This window comes from Copadichromis virginalis, linkage group LG8 (genome assembly GCF_057382275.1).
Source record: "Copadichromis virginalis isolate Kocher_CV1m ecotype Utaka linkage group LG8, C_Virginalis_male_GT1.1, whole genome shotgun sequence".
Classification (NCBI taxonomy): domain Eukaryota; kingdom Metazoa; phylum Chordata; class Actinopteri; order Cichliformes; family Cichlidae; genus Copadichromis; species Copadichromis virginalis.
Window position 1 is genome coordinate 31,136,470 of NC_140625.1, and position 21,552 is coordinate 31,158,021.

Consider the following 21,552-nt stretch of genomic DNA (forward strand, 5'->3'; position numbering starts at 1 on the left):
AACAAAATATTTTCCTCTCCTTTGAAGTTTTACTGAACAAACAAAAGTCTGAAATATGCCACAGTACAGGATTTCATCAACAGCTTCTAAGAGCTGTGTTGGAGTCTGGAAATGCTTTTTTTTAGAAACCCCCAGAAGTTGATTCTGTTCATCTGGACGTAGCGTTTTGTGGGAGAAACGTTTCATCATCATCCAGGCGACGTCTTCAGTCTCAGCTGACTGCAGGTTTCAATCGTATAAACAGTACATTTGCATAATGACTAAAACCAGCCCACTGAAGGAACCATGGGCTGGGCCAGCCTCATCTCAGTCAATGATTGTGCAAAGCTCTATCCTTGTCTTTGAGCTTAGGATTCCTGACAAGGCGGAGTGTCTCCGCAGTTGTTCTGGGACTTTTAGACTCACTAGTTTTCTCTCCAGTGCCGTTGAACTCTTTGCTTCCTACCTTCCTGCCAGGCTTCTTCTGTGTGGCTGTTTTTGAATTCCTCGATCACTCACTCCAGTTCTTCACGGTCGACAACACTGCAATAACTTTTTACATGCATCTTTGTGAGCATCAACAGTTCTTTCTCTGTAGTCTGATGAACTGATTTCTTTAGTTCTTGGCATGATGCTGAAGTTTTTAAACTGAGTGTAAATCGGGTGTTAACTCTATTTTGATTTTACAGCTTTGAGTATTACAAAGGTAAAGCCCATCGATGGCTTGTGCCTGACACTGATTATTTTTTCCTGAAATAATGCTCTGCTGAAAAAGCACCTTCAACAAATTTCATAGTGCGGCTAATAATTTTGTCCTCCCCTGTGCTATAGTTATTTACCCCAGTGAGAGGCGAAAGAGCTTGTAGTGCAAAACCCCAGGCTTTACCGTTACCTGGATGAGACCAAATCCTGCTTCTTCTCAGTCCGATCTTCTTTTTATTTCCCTTTTCCTTGTGTAGTCAAAATGACTAAAGTATCTAAATCAACTTAAGCTGTCGTTTAAAAGAAGTAGGACATAAAAGAGTCTCCAGTTTTAGGAGAATGAATCTGATCTTAAACCTCGCACTCTGCGACACACTCGATACATCCCCCCACAAGCTGAACCATGGAAGGTGTCAGGAACGGACCTGGATCCAAAACCAGAAGAAGGCCGAGTGCCGTTTGGATTTCTACTTAAAATAGAAACTTGCTCGCCGAAGCGCTCTTACTTCAGTCTGAATGATGAAGATTCCATCACATTCAGGAAACACACATCTCTATGGTCAGTTTTTCTCTTCCTCCTTTATTCATGCAGCTCTCATCACATCTGGAACAATTTTTTTCATTCACCAACAAAACAACAACAACAATGTTGACCTGTGTGCACCAGGACTTCATGCCCTCTATGCTGGCTCCGGTGCACCTGTAAGGACGGAAAGATGTTCGACTGCTACAGAAACACACTGCACGACACAGATACCATTTTTGAGCCTGGCTTCATACTAGACTGACCAGCTGCTGTGCAGATGAAAAACAACATCTTATTACTATAGCAACAGCCTGCCACAAACATGGTTGCCATGGGCTGCGTGGACACTTGTGAGCTAACTGATGCTAACACTTCCAGGATACAAAAAGTGTAAAAAATACAAAATGAACTTTGTACAAGTCTAACACACTGTTAAAAATCTGAGGTCATCAGAGGACAAAGGTCAGAGGTCATGGTGGATACTTACAGCAGGATCTGATCATGGACGTAACCCTAACTGATGGCTCAGCATTCGCCCCGGTGTTTCACTCCAAGAAGGAGAAAAATGGCCGTTATGTAAAGTCCAATGAAAGAGTCAGAAATCCTACTGAGAATGTGCAGATCAGATCAAGCTGTAGTGTAATGATATTATGTGGCTGTGCTAGCCTCCTTTGGGAGGTGGGCTTTGTAGGGATTGCTACTTGCAGGCTATCTGGATTTCTTAGCACCATTCACAGCCAGAGAAGAGAACATCTGCGTGAATCTGAAGGAGTTTAATTCTGATTCGGAGATTTTCAGAACGTCATTAAATGAATGAATTAGAAGGGCACTCGGACAGGCACGAGTCCTGTCTAACAAACAGGAAGCAGAAGCATTTGACACAACCAGCTGTCGCAGACAACAGCTGAAAGCAACCAGAGGAGCTTCCACCTGGAACAGAAACCTGACCTGAAGGAATACTGGTGCGACTGCGACAGTTCTCTCACGATGAAGTGGCATGACCATGTCCTGCTAATCAAAGAGCACTACAGAAAGCACAAATGTTCGGTTATAATTCTGCTACTACGACTGAAACTACAACTACTGCATTTATCAGAGCTGACAGAACAGATGGAGTGACAAATAATGACATGAAGATGAGAATACCAAAAACATTCAGTACCATGTTTCTAGGGTGTAGTACTAGTTACACTAACACTGTAGGGGTTGCTGTTGGGCTTCTACTGCAGAATGAGTCAGTAGGCTAAAGTATTATAGGGTCATAGTTCTAGGTAAAGTACTATTATAGAATAAAGTATTTGCTGTATGGTGTAAAACAGTCGTTATGTAGTTTTAGGGCAGAGTACTAACAGCTCTAATGCTGATGTGGTACTTAGTGGTAACTGTGGGGTTTGTACTGGGTTAAATACTAGCTGAAGTACTAATGGCATATAATTTATAACCCTTCCTTTATGTCAGGTAGCTTTAGTACTTGTAGAGGTACCACTCTGTCTGATGTAATACTTGTTTAGTAGGGGTGCAACGATACTCGTATCGGTATTGAACCGTTCGATACAGAGCTTTCGGTTCGGTACGCACAGGTATCGAACAATACAACATTTTTAATTTATTTTATCAACTTTTCTTCTGACGATGCTGTCTGTGTCGAGCGCTCAGTGGATCTGCGCTCGACAGTGCAGCCTAGGCGGAGTAGTCGGCAAACTGACCCTCCCCCACCCTCATTCAGATCTGGCCTTTGGAACTATTTTGGTTTTCATGTGACGTATGACCCTGAAGGTAAGCGAGTCATGGACAAAAGTAAAACAGTATGTTGGATGTGCCACGCAATGCTCAATTACATGGGTGGGAGCTAGTGTGTTAGCGCAGTTAGCTCGTTAACGGAGATTTGCCGTGTTGTGGCGTTAACGTGATTTCAGATTAACGCTGACAGCACTAGTGGGAACACAACGAATATGACTGCACATTTACTCCGACATCATCCTAGTGCAAAGACAAGTGGAAGCAGACAAAAACAACAAGCAGCATGCTACAAACTTTACCCGAGTCATTTAGACAGCCGTTAGCACATGATTCTCCTTATGGGGACCTGATATGTTTAATATGCTGCTGAGAATATAGCCCAGAAGAAGCGGATAGTAGAGCTTTTATTTTGGAAAGAGCCATTTCTCTCTAATAAACTCTCTTTTCCAAAGATGAGTGATTTCTCCATCAGATAGATTTATTATTTTTGTTGTTTCAGCAACATTAAATTTAAAAACTGTACTTTTGAGTTAAATATATATTTATAATTTTAATAAATGACAAATTAAAAAAGCATGAACATTTTTTTTTGTATCGAAAAAATATTGAACCGTGAATTTTGTGTATCGTTGCACCCCTATTGTTTAGTAACTTGCAGTCTTAGTTGTACTTGATGCTTTTATATGCTGGAGTACTGCTATCTTAGAAACGTGAAGTAGTTCAGTGTAAGCAGGGCTTACTGGTATTTATCGAGTTGCATTGCCATTTTCTACTAGCTGAAATACTACAGCTTTATAAAAGTACAATTAGACGACTCAGGAGCTTTCTATTTAGGATTTAGTAGTTTAAGATTTTAAGACTAGCTGTAGGGTTGTTTGGAGGGTTGCATTTGAGTTCATGATGAAATATTACTATTATGAAGCGCTAGTAGTCATTGTAAGGACTATTGGACAGTCTCACAGCGACTGCTTCATTCTTCCAGTTTTAGGATAATGACGTAATGTTGGATCGTCCACCAGGAGGTGCCACAATCCTCTGAGTAGAGCGCCGTGGTATGTGGTCATCAATCTGAGTTCCTGGACAGAAAAACAAGAAGATGATCATTTCAGTGTCACTGTTATCGTGTTTTTTATTGCTAACCTTACACTGGTCAGATTATTGACCAGAAAACAGCACCTGCGAGGGTGAATCCCGACTGGTGGAGATTTCGGGGGCCAGTCAGGGTTTTTGGACATGGGGGCCCCCTGGTGGTCGGGGTGGGTGGGACTGATTTAGTCATGCTGATGACATCATGGACTGGACCATCGTAGTTTCCACGGGGGACACCGCGAGTTTCGGCCATCTGAAACGGGAAGAAATAAACCTCCAGATTACTGGATCATTTAGCCTACTGGACAGGTGGAGGCCGCTAACTGCCGGTTACCTTGCTACGGGCTTTGATTCTCTTGTACACGATATCAGGAAAAGCCTTCCTGGGAATGAAGCGTCCTGAACCTTCGGTCACGTTGAGTTTTCCGTCCTCCAGAAGAACTCGTCCGCCGCTGATCACCACCGATGCCACTCCCCGAAACTCCAAACCCTCAAAGATGTTGACCTCTAGGTTCTGCACACAGGAAACTGATCATGATGAGAAGTTTTGAAGAGGTTTGACCCTAGATGTAAATGATTTATAGCGGTGTTATTACCAGGTTGTGAGTGTTTGCAGAAACGATTCGTGTCTCCTTCGGATTCCAGATGACAATATCAGCATCAGATCCAACAGCGATCCGACCTGAGTGTACAGAAGCATCAATCCTTAAAAACAGCTAATGTTTGGGGAAGAAAGGGCTGCAAGACTTTGTAAGATTGTTCTTCAGGATGGCCGGAGTGTTTTGTGATGTAAAGCCGGTATGTCCTTGGACTGATCCAAAGAATCTCTCTTCTCTGTGAGTGTAAAGAAGTTTTAACCATGCCAATCTCTGAGATATCGAATTATTAAAAAGAGCAATTTTAGCAATGTATCTCAATTTTTCTGGATGAAAAAGAAATGCTGCTGTAGTAAATGAAAGAAATTTGTCAGCACATCTCTTTGGGCTGTAAGACATGCTTGTGTAAAATCTGGTAACTTGTTGTCCATTGTCACTGAATTGTTTATTTATTACGTAATTACTTTGACCTAGTATGATTCATTAGCAGCAAAAGTTGTATATATATTTATTCACATTTTTCAGTGCCATCCAATGAGGTGGCTTGGAGTCTTCACCTGGCCTATCCTATATTTGACACCCCTGAAATTTGTCCTCTTGTCCCAGAAACCTGTCTCCAGTATTTATCTGGTGTATTTATCCTTTACAACATTTACCTGTGACTGACGTCATACCTTTTCGTGGATACATGCTGAAGAGCTTTGCAGCATTGGTGCTGGTTACTGCAACAAACTCATTCTCATCCATCATTCCAGTGGCCTGAGAAACACAGTGGAAACAGCATGAATGCTGGGACTCACAGTAAAAGCAGAGAGATGGAGATCAGGAGGAGGAGAATCAGTACATTCACACTGATGATACCATGAGACTGAGGGTCAAGTTTTCTTACCACTGCTCTGTCCCAGACCACAGACATCCTCTCCTCTATGCCATTAGTTCCCTCTGGAATCGAAGTGAAGTTGTCTTTACCAACAGCTTTCTGAGCGGTGGAAAAGCTGGCCTGAGCGCTGGAGGTTACTTGGAGGTCTCCACTGGAAAACACACAGCAAGCACTTGTAAGGGTCACCTGTGACATCTCAATGGTTCAGGTGAGGGGTAGTAAATGGCCTGTATTTGTATAGCGCTTTACACAACCAGTCATCCACCCATCCACACATCCACGCACACATTCACACACTGGTGATGGCAGCTACATTGTAGCCACAGCCACCCTGGGGTGCACTGACAGAGGCGAGGCTGCCGGACACTGGCGCCACCGGGCCCTCTGACCACCACCAGTAGTGAAGTGTCTTGCCCAAGGACACAACGACCTGTCCAAGCCGGGGCTCGAACCGGCAACCTTCCGATTACAAGGCGAACTCCCAACTGTTGAGCCACGATCGCCCCATGAAATGCTTACCATGCTAACAGGGAGGTCAAGTACTGCGGAGTCGAAGGATCAGGGTTAAGGGGCGGGCTTGTGACGAAGGCAGCAGCTATGGCCCAGTCTTTCGACCAATAATGGGAGCCGTCGGTAGCCAGGCCAGCTGTGATTGGTTCCCCATACACCACCATGCCTGAGGACAAAGAAGTTCAACTTTAGGGCACCAAGTTGCTTTTAAAGTATCAGTACCTGAGGCTGGGGGTGTTGTTTATGGTAACAAGTTACCCCAGAGCTGTGTGCAGTCTGTTAAAGTAAACTGGCTTAGGTGACCCCTTTCTCTGTATGACTTGAACATGGTGGTTAGTTCACCAAATGAAAAGCTCAGACAGCTCGACATCCAGTCTAGAAAAATGTAAATGTTGTGTTTCAGGACAGCTGGAAATCCAGAGGCTCCTGATCCAAGCCACAGGTGCGGCCAGCGACAACTCTAGAAACTGGCACCAAACTACTGACAGTCCAGAACAGTCACTCAGACCTCTCTCAGAGTCCAGGATTCCTGCGTGAACAGGAGCAGAGGGTAAGTGGCTGGTTTGGCAAACGAAGGAGACAAATGACCAGATATGGAGGAAGCCCAGCGTCACAAACATTCAGAGACTGCCTTCTTCCAGCATAAATAGGAACCGGCTAACAACCAAATCTCTGCTAGGTGTATTAATCAGATTCTGACCTGAGAATGTCAGAATCTAAGAACAACCATACCTTCTGACCTGGGTGATAGGTAGCAACAGTGGTACGCCAAAGGCTGTCAGGAAACTTGTTTTGTTCTTTTGTCCATAACAGGGCTGCTCGAGTGGCCCTCCAGATCCTGCGGCAATGACGGACATGAAGTTGAACAGAAGGAAATCTCACCATCAAAAGTTGGAAACAGACGTAGCCCAGAGACACTTCGAAAGATGACAAACCCGTAGCAGAAGATGCCAGCGAATTGTGAGCAAATTCGATCCAAGAAATTGGTTGGCTCCAAGTTGCCTTATTGGAGGATGCAAGACATTGAAGAGCAGCCTCCGGCTCCTGACGTGCCCTCTCCACCTGCCCTTTAGTCTGTGGATGGAAACCAGAAGACAAGCTCACCTGCTCGTCTCTCCAGACTCGAGGTGTAAATTGTGGGCCACGATATGACACAATGTGTTGAAATATACGGTGAAATCGGAAAACATGGTGGACCATGGGGTTGAGCAGCTTCTAGCGCAGACTGGAGTTTGGAGAGGGCGAAAATATGTACAGCCTTTGAAAAATAGTCTATGATGGTGAGAAGGACTGTTTTACCCTCCGAGGGAGGCAGACCAATGATGAAGTCCACTGGGATGTGAGACCAAGGTTGTTCCGAGGTTGTAAGAGGGTGCAGGAGGCTGGCTGGAGGTGAACTGACAGATTTGTTTTGAGCACACAGAAGACATGCAGAAAAATGCTACCAGGCTTCTTTGATCAAGGACGGCCACCAGAAGGAGCGTTGAAGAAGAGTGATAGCCCGGTTCTTACTGGGATGGCAGGCCAACTTAGAGGAATGGAGCCAGTGGATGACTCATTAATGGATGTTGGATGGAACATACAGCCGGTTGGGTGGACCGCCACCTGGATAAAATTCATCCCTTTTGGCAATTCAGATCAGTGACTTCATCTTGGAGGTGAGTGAAACTCAGAGAGAAAATCGGGCTTTGCATTCCGAGAACCTGGTCGATGAGTAATTGTGAAATTAAAGCCTGGGAAGAAGGCCCCCCTGGATTGAAATCTAGTTATCATCTCAGTAGACAAAGGAGAAACAGTTCAGGAAGTCACGGACCATGTGAAACACAGATGGTGCACAGATTAATCCAAAAGGCATTACGAGGTATTCAAAATGTCCTAAATCTTTACTAAATGCAGTCTTCTACTCATCCTCTTCTTTGGATGCAAGGTGTTTCGCAGTTTAAAGAACACCGTTGTGCTCTGTGGGAATTCAACATTCAAACTTGATGTTTTTTAAGTTTTGTTTTTTCTCTTGTTATTTTAGTTATATTTGCATGTTTGAAATAAAATAAAAAAATAAAATCTATCTAAAAGGGGGATACAGCAGTGGGGGGAGTGGATATTTGTTTTGGATGGTGATATTATTTAGACCTTGGTAACTGATGGACAAAGAGACTTGTCCTTTTCTCTACAGAAAAGAACCCTGCACCTACAGGAGAAGTGGAAGTGCAAATGTGCCAGCTGTGAAACCCTTGGTAATATATTTTTCCATTTTCAGGTTTGGTGAGACTGTAACTATGACTTGTAGGTAGCGAAGCTATGGGAAGAAGGTCTATTGCACATTAGGCCAGATCTTTACGAAAAAACTGAACAACAGATCTGGGGCTTCACTGGGGCTCTGCCTCCCGTTCTACTTTTAAATACTCTAGGAACAACAAGTAGGCCTGCAGTGTGAGAGCAAAGTGCTCTGATAGGGTGATATGGTACTACAAGGTCATTAAGATAAGATGGGGCCTGATTATTTAAGACCTTGTAGAGATGGGTGAGCCGGGAAACAGAAGGACCACCAGCTGAGCTCAGCATTCACCCTCTGACTCTGAAGGCTCAGGACCCCAAATAAGGGTCTGAATGAAACCTGTTAAATCTGGATTAAAGGCCAAAAGGACGAAGCTGACGCCCTCACCTTTCTTCCTGGCTTTGGCGATGACATCAGCAGCAGATTTGCTCATTACCTTGGTAATGTACAGCGGGCAGTTGGACTGTTTGGCAATGGTGATGGCCCGATACACTGCCTCAGTCTCTACCTGAAGCACACACAAAAACACACATCAGAAATATGCAACATGCCAACACATCAGCCACAATCTGCACAGGAGTGTGTCTCAGGTGTGCGTACCTCTTCTGAGTGCGATATAACATGTCCTTCAGGTCCAGTAATGCCAAGACAGAGAAGCTTCTTCTGCTCCTGAAACAAACCAGTATATACCAGTTAAAACATATTTACACCAGTTAAAGCCTCGGGTAACCAAACAGTGAAACTGAGCATGAACCTTATTCTCCAGGAACAGGTAAAATGACAAAATCAAAGGGTGTGAGTCTGTTTGTTGTGTTAAAATCTCTCTCTGCCATGTCATTAGAGGATGTCACATTCTGGCAGGAGGCAGCAGTGTACCTACAAGCTATTTGTGAACCACACGCAAACCATAGTAGTGGTTCGCTGCAGGGTGTCAGACCAGAGACACCCCAGCTTTAAAGGCTCATTATGGTAATGGAAGCTGTGAATGTTGGAGGAACTGTGGCTATGACACAGCTCACCACTACCATCCAGTGGCTTGCAAAAGGATTGGCCCCCTTGAACTTTCCCACATTTTGTCACATTACAGCCACAAACATGAATCAATGTTATTGGAATTCCACGTGAAAGACCAACACAAAGTGGTGCACACGTGAGAAGTGGAACGAGAATCATACATGACTCCAAACATTTGTTACAAATAAATAACTGCAAAGTGGGGTGTGCGTAATTATTCAGCCCCCTTTGGTCTGAGTGCAGTCAGTTGCCCATAGACATTGCCTGATGAGTGCTAATGACTAAATAGAGTGCACCTGTGTGTAATCTAATGTCAGTACAAATACAGCTGCTCTGTGACGGCCTCAGAGGTTTGACCCATACTCCGGAGCAGTAGGAGGCGGTAATGCTCCTTTTTGTTGGTTGCCAACCGCCGTTAAACACGAAGAAGAAGAAGAAGAAGACGGCGGCGGCGGCCTCAGAGGCCGTCTAAAGGAATATTGGGAGCAACAACACCATGAAGTCCAAAGAACACAGCAGACAGGTCAGGGATGAAGTTATTGAGAAATTTAAAGCAGGCTTAGGCTACACAAAGATTTCCCAAGCCTTGAACATCCCACGGAGCACTGTTCAAGCCATCACTCAGAAATGGAAGGAGTATGGCACAACTGTAAACCTACCAAGACAAGGCCGTCCACCTAAACTCACAGGCCGAACAAGGAGCTGATCAGAAATGCAGCCAAGAGGCCCATGGTGACTCTGGACGAGCTGCAGAGATCTACAGCTCAGGTGGGGGAATCTGTCCATAGGACAACTATTAGTCGTGCACTGCACAAAGTTGGCCTTTATGGAAGAGCGGCAAGAAGAAAGCCATTGTTAACAGAAAACCATAAGAAGTCCCGTTTGCAGTTTGCCACAAGCCATGTGGGGACACAGCAAACATGTGGAAGAAGCTGCTCTGGTCAGATGAGACCAACATGCAAAACACTATGTGTGGTGGAAAACTAACACTGCACATCACTCTGAACACACCATCCCCACTGTCAGATATGGTGGTGGCAGCATCATGCTCTGGGGGTGCTTCTCTTCATCTGGGACAGGGAAGCTGGTCAGAGTTGATGGGAAGATGGATGGAGCCAAATACAGAGCAAGCTTGTAAGAAAACCTGTTGGAGTCTGCAAAAGACTTGAGACTGGGGCGGAGGTTCAGCTTCCAGCAGGACAACGACCCTAAACATAAAGCCAGGGCAACGATGGGATGGTTTAAAACAAAACATATCCATGTGTTAGACTGGCCCAGTCAAAGTCCAGATCTAAATCCAATCCAGAATCTGTGGCAAGATCTGAAAACTGCTGTTCACAAACGCTGTCCATCTAATCTGACTGAGCTGGAGCTGTTTCAAAGAAGAATGGGCAAAGATTTCAGTCTGTAGATGTGCAAAGCTGGTAGAGACAGACCGTAAAAGACTGGCAGCTGGAACTGCAGCAAAAGCTGGTTCTACAAAGCATTGACTCAGGGGCTGAATAATTACGCACACCCCACTTTCAGTTATTTATTTGTAAAACATGTTTGGAATCATGTATGATTTTCGTTCCACTTCTCACGTGTGCACCACTTTGTGTTGGTCTTTCACCTGGAATTCCAATAACATTGATTCATGTTTGTGGCTGTAATGTGACAAAATGTGGGAAAGTTCAAGGGGGCCCAATACTTTTGCAAGCCACTGTATTTTGGGATTGTAAGAATAACTACTGGAGAGATGTCCATAAAGTGATGCAAAACATCTTTAGTACATATTTAGCCTTTGATTTCAAATCCATATTTTTAGGACACATAGCCTCAGACATAAAGTGTATAGATAAATACTAACTATGTGAACTGCTAGCTGCAAGTAAAAAGGCACCGACCAAAAGATGGCTAACATAGGATCCACCAACATTAAACAGCTGGATTGATGTAACTTTTGAGATGTATAAGATGGAAAAGATAACTTTTTTAGTGAATTTTGAGTATGAGAAATTTGTAAAACACTGGGGAGAATGGCTCCGCTATGTGATGATATTCATCATTGAAGGAATGGTTGTTTAAATTTTTGTTTGTTATAATAACATGTACTAATGCTATGTCACCATCTGCTACTGAGTGTGTTGGCTTTGCAATTGCTCTCTCTCTGGATAGTTACAAACTGTATCTGTCTTTAGATATGTTTGTTTGTGTGCTTTCTTTTCTTTCTCTTTTTTCGTACCTGCTTGAAGAAAAAGTACTTGAAGTGATGGCGGTCACCCAGACTACTGTACATATATGAGTCTTAGAACAAAGGAAGCCATCAAATAATGTACATTTTATTTCATGCATAACTTCAATAAACACTAAAAAAAACAACCTTTTTTTGCTTTGACTACAACACTTAATTCAGTTCAATTTTGTTTTATTTACATATCGCCAAATCACATCAACAGTCACCTCAAGACACAAACAGTTGTCTCCAGCTTCTGTTTGCATTATGCTCATCCTTAGTTTGGACTCATTTAACTGATTCAAGCCAACTGTGAAACACCAACTTTCAGTTTTCTGCTCTTTATTAAATGAACAGCCAGAGTTTTGCTCAGTTACCTCATCAATGATGTCACCATTCTCAGCATGGACCTGCGCGATGGCTCCGAGATCACGGAGGACACTGAAGGCCTCATAGAGCTGAAACCATGACAACGGTAAAATGAAAGCAAAACTAACAAAAAGAAACGATTAATGAGAAGTTACTCTGTCTGCACACCTGAGAGTCGGAGCTCTGGTACTTATCTTTGTAGGCCATGAAGAAGAGGAAGGAGTTCACACCTGAAACACAGAGTACTGCAGTTTATACTCAGCCAGACTACAGTTCACCCTCTGTGTCTTGCGATATCTGACTATAATTGATAATGAGCTTATTGATTATTGCTTGGCAATCTTGACCTTTGTCCTTGACAAGTGTCTCCAGCTCCTCGTACAGCCCTTCGTGCCAGCGGGTGATGTCCACATGGAGGGAGAAGTCGCAGCACGCCCTCTGCTCTGCCGCATCTTTCCACTGGTCAAATGCCGTTAGTAAACTAGTCCCCGGCTCCACCAGCACGTGGTCCACTGCCAACACAACCAGCTTACCGTTAGCACATCACACTGAGGCCAGATGGTATTGATCGAGTATTGGTTACTGACTAATGGTGGTGGTTCCTCCGGACAGGGCGGCTCTAGTTCCCTGGTAGAAGTCATCTGCCGGGTTCAGGCCTTTCTGCGGTGAGTACAGGTTTGTGTTGGCGTCGATTCCTCCAGGGATCACCAGCTGACCATATGCGTCCACCGTTTTCACGCCGGGCGGGACAATCAGGTTCTCGCCGATCTGTCTGATCAGGACACAACAGGAAGTCCGAGGTGTCATTGGTGTAATTATCGATTAGAATGTTCACTCGACATCTGACTATAGGAGTAACCTGATGAAATATACTTTGCTGTGTTGTACCAGTGCTCGATGAAGACCACTAGTATACTTCCAGCAGGGGTGGGGAACGCCAGGCCTCGAGGGCCGGTGTCCTGCGGGGTTTAGATGTGTCCTTGATCCAACACAGCTGATTTAAATGGCTACATGACCTCGCCAGCATGTGTTGAAGTTCTCCAGAGGCCTGGTAATGAACTCATCATTTGATTCAGGTGTGTTGACCCAGGGTGAGATCTAAAATCAAGGCCTGGAGTTGGACACCCCTGACTTACAGTAAACCGGGCTTTTGGATTTTCTCGTTTTCACTTCTGGTAAGATGAGCAAGCAAAAGGTTAAAAACAATGAAGCAGATCTAAGAACACCCTGGGAGAAGACGACTGGAGCTCGGGATGGCCAAAGAAGAGAAACCAGCACCTCATCTCTGACTTTTTTAAAGATGAGGAAGCAGATGAAGGACTGCTCTGTCAGAGACTGAGCTGTGATTGTCTACAGCTCAAGATGATGCTGATTCTCTGAAGTAAAGAGAGTTTAGGAATAAAACTTTGGAAGATAAACTTTTGCTTGAAGACGTCATGAAGAACACCCTAAAGCTTGTAAATTGACTTTTCTACTCTTTCTGAGCACTTTAAGCCTTTTTTCTATGTAACATTTACACACATTCATACTCCAGTGGATGCATCAGAAAGCAGATGGGGGTTGATATCTTGCCTAAAGCATGCAGGCTGGAGCAGATGGGTATCAAACCACGAACCTTCCAATTAGTAGGTGACCTGCTCCACCACCTGAGCTACAGCCGCCTCAAGTGGCAGAGGCTGAAGGACCAGATGTGCTGGTCTTTGGATAAAAATGGACAAAAGAGCTGCTCAGTGTGGAGAGAGCACCACGACGGGATGGGGAGATGCTTAGGCCACACTGGGAAGGTTGATTATGAAGATTCTCAAACACAGGGACAAAGTGAAGGCGATTCACACCGACCACAAGTAAAAACCTGACACCCAACCAGTGAGATTTTAAAAGTAAATTAAATGAAATAAAGATTATGTGTGAAGAACTCAGTGCGGTCCAAACAGCTGGAAACCAGTTTTCAGATGCAGCCTTTAGACTGAAGGTCAGTATGATCCAAATTCTGCTGCCTATCACAGACATACGTGAGCAATGACTCGGATGAGAACATCTGGTTTGACACAAAGATCCAACCGTTTCAGGAAGAGCTCAGAGAGACGCAGAGGAAATGATTTGTTAAGAAACTCCACTGAAGCTGCCTCTCCTGCTCTGAATCCAGGGTGTCAGCATTAGTACAAACGTGAACAAATATCGATGAACTTTCAAGATCACAGTGAAATTTGGTCTTCTCAATGACCAAATGCCCCCCACTAAAAAAAACCAACTAATTACAGAAAATACACTGCAAATGCTCCATCAGAGGAACCAATAACCCCAACATATACCTGAAACATTGACCTTTTTGAGTCAAAGAAAACTTGGTTTTAAACATGAAGGGCTATGTTGTTCTTCAGATGAGGAAAACGTTTTTTCTTCAGTGAATTTGCGTGTTTCGTTTGCCATGTGTGGAACACGAGGACATGTTTGTTCCTCTTTAAATCAGAATGATTACATCAGTGAGAAAAAAGAGAATATATTTACTTGATTGTCCCATCCTCAATATAGATATCAGCGTAGAACGACTGGTCGTCATTGACAATCTTTCCTCCTTTGATGATCAGACGGTCGCCCTGGAAACAGAGAGGATGGTGCATAGATCATAGGAAAGAAGCTTCTGACTGCAGATTCAGACGGGGTCGACGGGAGAGGTGTGGCCACCAAGCAAGTTGAGAACGCTTTCTTTGAGTTAGCTGGATCAGAGTTAGCAGCTCCCACCACATTATCATCTTTCTGGTAATTCTGACTCTCTGCTTTAGAATTTAAGCCTGCTCATGTTTAAAGAGGCATTTCACAGGTCACGTGACTCTTCTTCCTCACAAAATGATCCTCGTTCCGCTTGTCCTTATTATGTTGGGGATGGGGCTATCTCAGCTACCGTTGGTCAGGAGGCAGGGTCACAGTTTTTATTTGATTCCTGATGTTTTAGTTGTTTCCTGCCTTCCTTGCGTCCCCTTGTAGCTTCTGATCTAGTCTTTATCTCTGTGTTTGGCATCTATGTTCTTTCCTGTTTTATTTTGATAGTCTCGTGTCTTGTATTTATTTTTACTTTGCATGTTACAGGTGTTTCCCCTCATTAGCACTCGGTGTGTCTGTGTGCATGAATAACATGCCTTTGCCCTCAGTCACCTCCTGAGTGCCCTATGCTGGGCCGTGAATATTTATAATATTCATAACATATAAAAATGTATATTATATGATGTCATATTACACATATACAGTTATTATCCATGTGAGACGGGTAAAAACGAGTCTCCGGTTCTGAAGATGAAGCCGGTGTTTCTCTAGATTAAAACGGAGGCTGTGCTCTGTATTTACCCGTTGTCATGGCAAATCCTGGACGATGACCTCAGAGTGGACTGAACTCTGATCACTAATCTCAGCCGATTATCTGCAGTCACAGTTTTACAGATGTGCATCGCCTCTGATGAGGTCCCTGATTGGAGGAGTAACTCAAAGAAAGCCTGGATTTCTTGAACTTGAACATCTGTTTGGTGCAATCCAATCTCGTGATACAACACAGATGGAGGCCGCCACCCCAACGTCACCCACTAGACCAGGGGTCGGCAACCTTTCTGATGATGAGTGCATCTAAAATTTCCTCAGAAGTCAACGTGCCACATGATTGCATTAGCATTAAATTTAATAACGCTCTATATGAACAGTTAAACACTATATAGAACAACTTTATAGAATCATATTTGTTCGCAGATGTTGGCAGCTGTCAGCGAACAGTTATCGCTGTCTACATGTTTTTAATGTATGCTAGCATCATTCAGAGCCAATCAGCTTTTAGCTGATGGTGACTGCACACCTGACCTTACAAAGGGAGATAAAGCATGTGTGAGTGCTGTAAACACTGCGGTCAGACTGTAAACGAGCTGCTGTGTGAATAAAGTTTATATGAAGCAGGAAGTAAAGGAGGTAAACTGGTGAGCACGGGTTTTATCAAATATCGAGTGTTTGAACATTAAGGCCAGCTGTAGTTTCCTCCTGTGGCCTGCAGCCTTACTTGGGTTTATCGCACTGAAGAAAGAATAAGAACAAAGAACAAATATACGCTACGTGGCTCAAAGTAAATACATTTACAGAAATAAAGTCGCCAGTATGGAGAAATATGAAAACACAGCAGATTAGTGTTTTAAACTAAAACACTTCAGACGCTCCAGCCGTCTGAGCTCTGAAAGATCTGATTGGTTAGTGCTGGTGAGTTCATACCTGCTGATCTCTGCTCTGGAGCAGGTTGGGTCTACAGCATCAGTTACCATGGTGATATACCCTGAATTACCTGGATAGACCAAATGCTGCCCCTCCCACTGCCACAGGTGAGCAGGACGGATGAACTGTTTTTAAAAACACGCGTAAAACGTGGATCCTGTCACCTGACAGGTGAACTGAAACAAATCGAACCGTGCTGTGCCAGGACTGGAACTGGCTCAGGTTTTAACCCGTGCATTTTTATCGACCTCCCCTGAAGGCAGCGTGAAAAAAACCTGTCAGCATCCGTGACCTCTGCAAACCGAGCCAAGCCGAGCCAGGCCGAGGTAGACGTGTCTAATCAGCCCCGCCCCGCCCGGCCCGGCTCGCTTCCCAGCCTCGGTATGCTTCTGACTGACCGGCGGAGCCGCAGCATCACCGGTTGGTTTGCCCCGGCTCGGCCCGGCTCGGGTGGACCTACCGCGTGTCTCGCGCTGCTCTTCTTGGCCTGGAACGACATCCCGATCGATCTGTGATCAGCTGATTGATCCGCTCACACACGCACACAGACACAGCAGCTATTGTTGCGCCCGTCGACACTGACGTCACGTTTCCGACAACACAGCCTGACACAGCTTCCGGTGGGAGCTTCAAAGTAAATCTCCCGAACGTGTCTTCTTAGAGTAATCAGAGTAAGAGTACGAGTATTGGAGGCACATTAAGAAAATATATATTTTATTGATCATTTTTTGAATAAAGTCGAAGTTTCGAGATGAGAGTGGAAATGTGGAGTTAAACGGCTGCTGTAACACACTGAGGCGCTCATAAACAGCGCGGACATCAGGGAAGCTGCATCCGTCGCAGGAGTGGATCTGAACAAGTGAAATCGTTGGTCAGATGCCAGGTTCTTGCAGCCTCGGCAGTCAGTTTGCGTTGAAACAACGGTCATCTCCTCAGAATGATGTCTGGTTCCAGTTCAGACTAACAGCAACGAGTCAAAATGATCAAATGCTTTAAAGTGTTTATAATGTTTTAAGTGCTTTAAACTGATTTCTCTCCGAGTCCACCTCGAGTCTATGAACTGAGCAGATGCTGCTGTGTTTTTATTAAATTAGGAGATCCGGTGACTAAACAAAGAACAGCTTCAGCTCAGCTTGAACTTTTTCATCAACATCAACTTTCAGATATTTAAACTCCTCAGGTTTTAGAGCAAATTAACAGCCTTTTATTCTGAAAGGAGATTAGACCTCTCGTGGCTTCTGATTGGCTCTTAGTGTCAACTAGTGGTCACAGATTTATTGAGTGATGTGAGTTGGATATTTTTTATTTGGATATAATTACACACAGTACAGAACAATAACACTCATGCTGCATGGCTGCACTGTCATTTAATCCTTTTAGTAGAACTGTACGCATACTTTTGTTTATTAGTCTGTCTATTTTTATTTTATTGTTATTTTATTCTGTAGAATGAATCACGAGTGAAAGCATGTAATAATGCACGTGTGCTAGTCTGCTCCAATTTCTCTGTAAGTACAACGACAGTAAAGGAATCTTTATCTGCTGAGGCCTGAAGGATCTGTTTATCCTCACCTTCATCTGTAGTTTGACTCTTAGTCCACACACACACACACACACACACAGAAACGTTTCGTCACTCATCCAAGTCAACTTTTGGAGATGTGTGTCTGATTGATATGCTGCTGATATCAGACTGATATTTCCTTACATGTAACAAGTAACTCCTCTCAAATACCTAAATATACCACACCTGAGTGTACCTGCTGCTGAGCCTTGTTTCAGGTTCTCAGTTCTTTTAGTTTTTAGTCAGTACTGTAGGGAGCGGCACGAGGATTCCCATCCCTGATATTTAGTTCGGTATCGTACTAAAATATAGCATTACCCAGGGAGGTGTTACTGTAGTACGCTCAGTAATCACAGTACAGTGAATGAAGTCTTGAATTATTTATGAGATGAGCGGATAGAAGAAACAAATCTACAATCAGCCTCTAACTTCTGAGAGCAATTAATCGTTGTGATTTACTGCACGAGGGATGAGAACGTGATGTAACAGACCTGTCTGCTGTGACCGTGGGGAGGATATGAATTGCTGAATAATTATTTTAAAGTGAAACTGAATCGTGAACTGTGTCTGTGACATTTCATTAGAAACCGAAGTGGAAGGAAGAAAAACTGGAAATGAAGTGAAGTCTCCACAGCCTGGGGTCACACTAACCGTATGCCCATGAACTTTGTAATACGATACAAAGTTGTTCCAAGCCGTCTTATCAATGATGTGTCACATGACTATACTTATCTGTAACAAATGACTGAAGCAAAATAAACACTCACCATCTGATGGTCAGTAACTCTGAGTTGTGTGAAGGTTGAAAGGTGAGATCAGCAGGATATGAGCATTACAAGGATAAACAGAACTCACATTTTCAATTCACTAGAAATAATACAAACCTCTCTCTTGCCACAATTTTCCCGAGTGTGTCCAGATGTGTGTCCTCTTCTGGCGGCGTGGCCTCCATCTCGGCTGTGGGTGCAAGTGGCTTGGCATCGCTGCGGCCGCAGACCCAACGACTCAAAGTTCAGTGTCTTGTTCTCGAACGCTCCCTCGACATTGCAGAACATCCCGCCATACTTCATCCGAGGTCGAGGAGAGTCTGAGCCGAGCCGCGAAAGGAGAGAAGAGCAGTCGTCCTCCGGGGAGCACCTCCTCTCAGACATCCTGGAGAGATGTGACCTGATCAGAAACAAGCAAGAGAAGAAAAGGAGGAGGAGGCGGGGAGGATGAAGATCTCAGACGATAAACGAACCGACAGGATGTGGAGGAGGAAGAAGGGAAGAAAGGAGGTCATGGGCCCAAAGTAAGATTAAGAGGGAGGAGGAGGAGAACACAAACCTTCAACCAATCAGATTCACAGGTCTGTCCTTTGTCTCCTTTTCTCTCTCAGGAGTTCATCTTTATTGCTCAGCATACCCTCACACCTCCTCACTCACTGATATCTCTGACTTTATCAGCTTAGAATCAGACGAAGGTCGTGACCAACACACACACACACACACACACACACACACACACACACACACACACACACACACACACACACACACACACACACACACACACACACACACACACACACACACGTCAGTGCTCATTACTGCTGATGCTCTGAAGTTGCTGCAGTTTGAACTTGATTTCTTTGCCTGTCAGATTTAGTCCATCTAATCACGCACACACACACACACACACACACACACACACACACACACACACACACACACACACACACACACACACACACACACACACACAGCCAGTGAACTGTAACAAAGTCTGTAGTTCATGCCCACATGAAGCTTTCCTCTTTGAAAATGAAGTCAGAGTATCTGACTGAATGCAGGGCGACCGCAGTCAGAAAGTAAACAAAGGTTGTAACAACAAACATCAGGTTATTGGATGATCCAAACACAGTAAAGAAAAGGCATTCTATTCTATTCTACTCTAGTTTTTACTTCCCACTGTCACCATTGATGCTTATATAGGTGCTCTGACTAATTTTGTGTCGTCTTTACCTTATTAAAGTATATTTAGTTGACTGTTGTTGTGAATTACTGGTCTTTGAATGATGCTGAACTGATTTGGATTGGATTATTCTGGTGAAAATGCACTTGGACTCAATAATCCAACATAAGCAACAAAACACAGACTGCTCCTTGTTCGGTTTCCATTTTTAATCGCCAACTCTTCAGATGTTCAGTGTTTAGACTCACAGCAGGGATAGAAAAATATCATCTGGAATAATAAAAGTACAACAGCAGGATGCAACTTTTAAAACAACAGATTCTGATACTGCTTCATTTGAACACTGAGGATAACTCAGAGAAATGGTAAATGGTCAAAATGACAAAGTGCAGAATTTGAAGTCAAATACGGTTGCTGGCAGAAACCCAAAAGAAACAAAAGCTTTAAAAATATTAATGTAATGTAGGTATTAACCAAAATACAAAGTCTTTAGCTTTTTTATAATTAAACTTTTTATTTAACAATATCCGGTAACTTCAGTGTAAAGTGAAAAGGTGCATCATTTCATGTAATACTAATTAATCATATATTATATATTGTGATATAGTTTAGTTTTAGTTCTGTGACATTATTTAGATATGGATTTAGGAACAGAAACATATTGGGAGTCATTTCCAGGACCTAAATCCAGGATATCTAGCACCTCAAGGTCAGAGACCACTGCTGTGCTTCTCTCCATCAAATTAAACACAGTCTGAACCTGGTTTCTCTGGACCTCATGAACCTGGTTTGCCTGCACCTTATGAACCTGGCTTGTTTGGACCCGGTGAGACTGGTTAATCTAGACCTCCTGAACCTAGTTTGTCTGGACCCGGTGAACCTGGTCTATCTGGACCTCATGAACCTAGTTTGTCTGGACCCGGTGAACCTGGTTTATCTGGACCTCCTGAACCTGGTCTATCTGGAACTCCTGAACCCGGTTTGTCTGGACCTCATGAACCCGGTTTGTCTGGACCTCATGAACCCGGTTTGTCTGGACCTCATGAACCTGGTTTGTGTGGACCTGGTTAACCTGGTTTATCTGGACCTCCTGAACCTGGTTTATCTGGACCTCATCAACCTAGTTTGTCTGGACCCGGTGAACCTGGTCTATCTGGACCTCATGAACCTGGTTTGAACCTGCCAACACGGACGATGCTGCAATTCTACACTGCAATCATCGAGTCCATCCTCACCTCCTCCATCACCGTGTGGTACGCTGGAGCCACTATCAGGGACAAACAGAGACTGCAGCGTGTTGTGCGCTCTGCTGAGAAGGTGATTGGCTGCAGACTCCCATCTCTGCAGGACCTGTACACCTCCAGGACATTGCGGCGTGCAGCTCGGATCTCAGCTGACCCTTCTCACCCTGGACACAGTCTGTTTGACCTGCTCCCCTCAGGCAGGAGGCTCCGGTCCATTCGCACCAGAACCTCTCGCCATAAGAACAGTTTCTTCCCCTCTGCTGTTGGACACATGAACAATAACCATATGACTGTTCCCACCACTAACACATGACCCTACGCTGTGTCACTGCATCATTCCATGTTTGGCACTGATCACCACCTGCACTCATGTATATATCATGTATATATCTATCTACTTAGCACTTTTAATTCTTATTCTCATTTTTATTTTCATGTCTATTTAAGCTTAATTTATAACAGTATTTATAACAATATGTCTGTGAAGGTTCTCAGTCATCCAGGTCATCGTAGTCAAAGGAGCTTGCAAAGAAAAGCGTCTGGACTTCTTTAAGTTGCTTGAAGACGTTTCACCTCTCATCCGAGAAGCTTCTCGGATGAGAGGTGAAACGTCTTCAAGCAACTTAAAGCAACTTAAAGAAGTCCAGACGCTTT

At 44.0% G+C, this 21,552-nt stretch overlaps 1 protein-coding gene across 2 annotated transcripts; it reads right to left on the bottom strand.

The window, feature by feature from the left end:
* Window positions 1–1,240: 1,240 nt before the first annotated feature.
* dpysl4 (dihydropyrimidinase like 4) lies at window positions 1,241–21,481 on the bottom strand. Of its 2 annotated transcripts, XM_085467083.1 has the most exons (16): window positions 20,890–21,481; window positions 18,586–18,868; window positions 14,404–14,492; window positions 12,483–12,667; window positions 12,243–12,407; window positions 12,064–12,125; window positions 11,904–11,984; window positions 8,898–8,966; window positions 8,685–8,805; window positions 6,032–6,188; window positions 5,522–5,663; window positions 5,307–5,391; window positions 4,633–4,718; window positions 4,371–4,550; window positions 4,124–4,289; window positions 1,241–4,023 (listed from the first exon to the last, which is right to left on the bottom strand). In XM_085467083.1, exons 2-16 carry the CDS (start codon window positions 18,850–18,852, stop codon window positions 3,932–3,934), a joined length of 1,947 nt encoding a protein of 648 aa, XP_085323209.1. In that variant the 5' UTR covers window positions 18,853–18,868; window positions 20,890–21,481; the 3' UTR covers window positions 1,241–3,931. The 2 variants fall into 2 exon arrangements, with proteins under 2 accessions (XP_085323209.1, XP_085323210.1); XM_085467084.1 differs by lacking the exons at window positions 18,586–18,868; window positions 20,890–21,481 and adding an exon at window positions 16,598–16,736.
* Window positions 21,482–21,552: the final 71 nt, after the last annotated feature.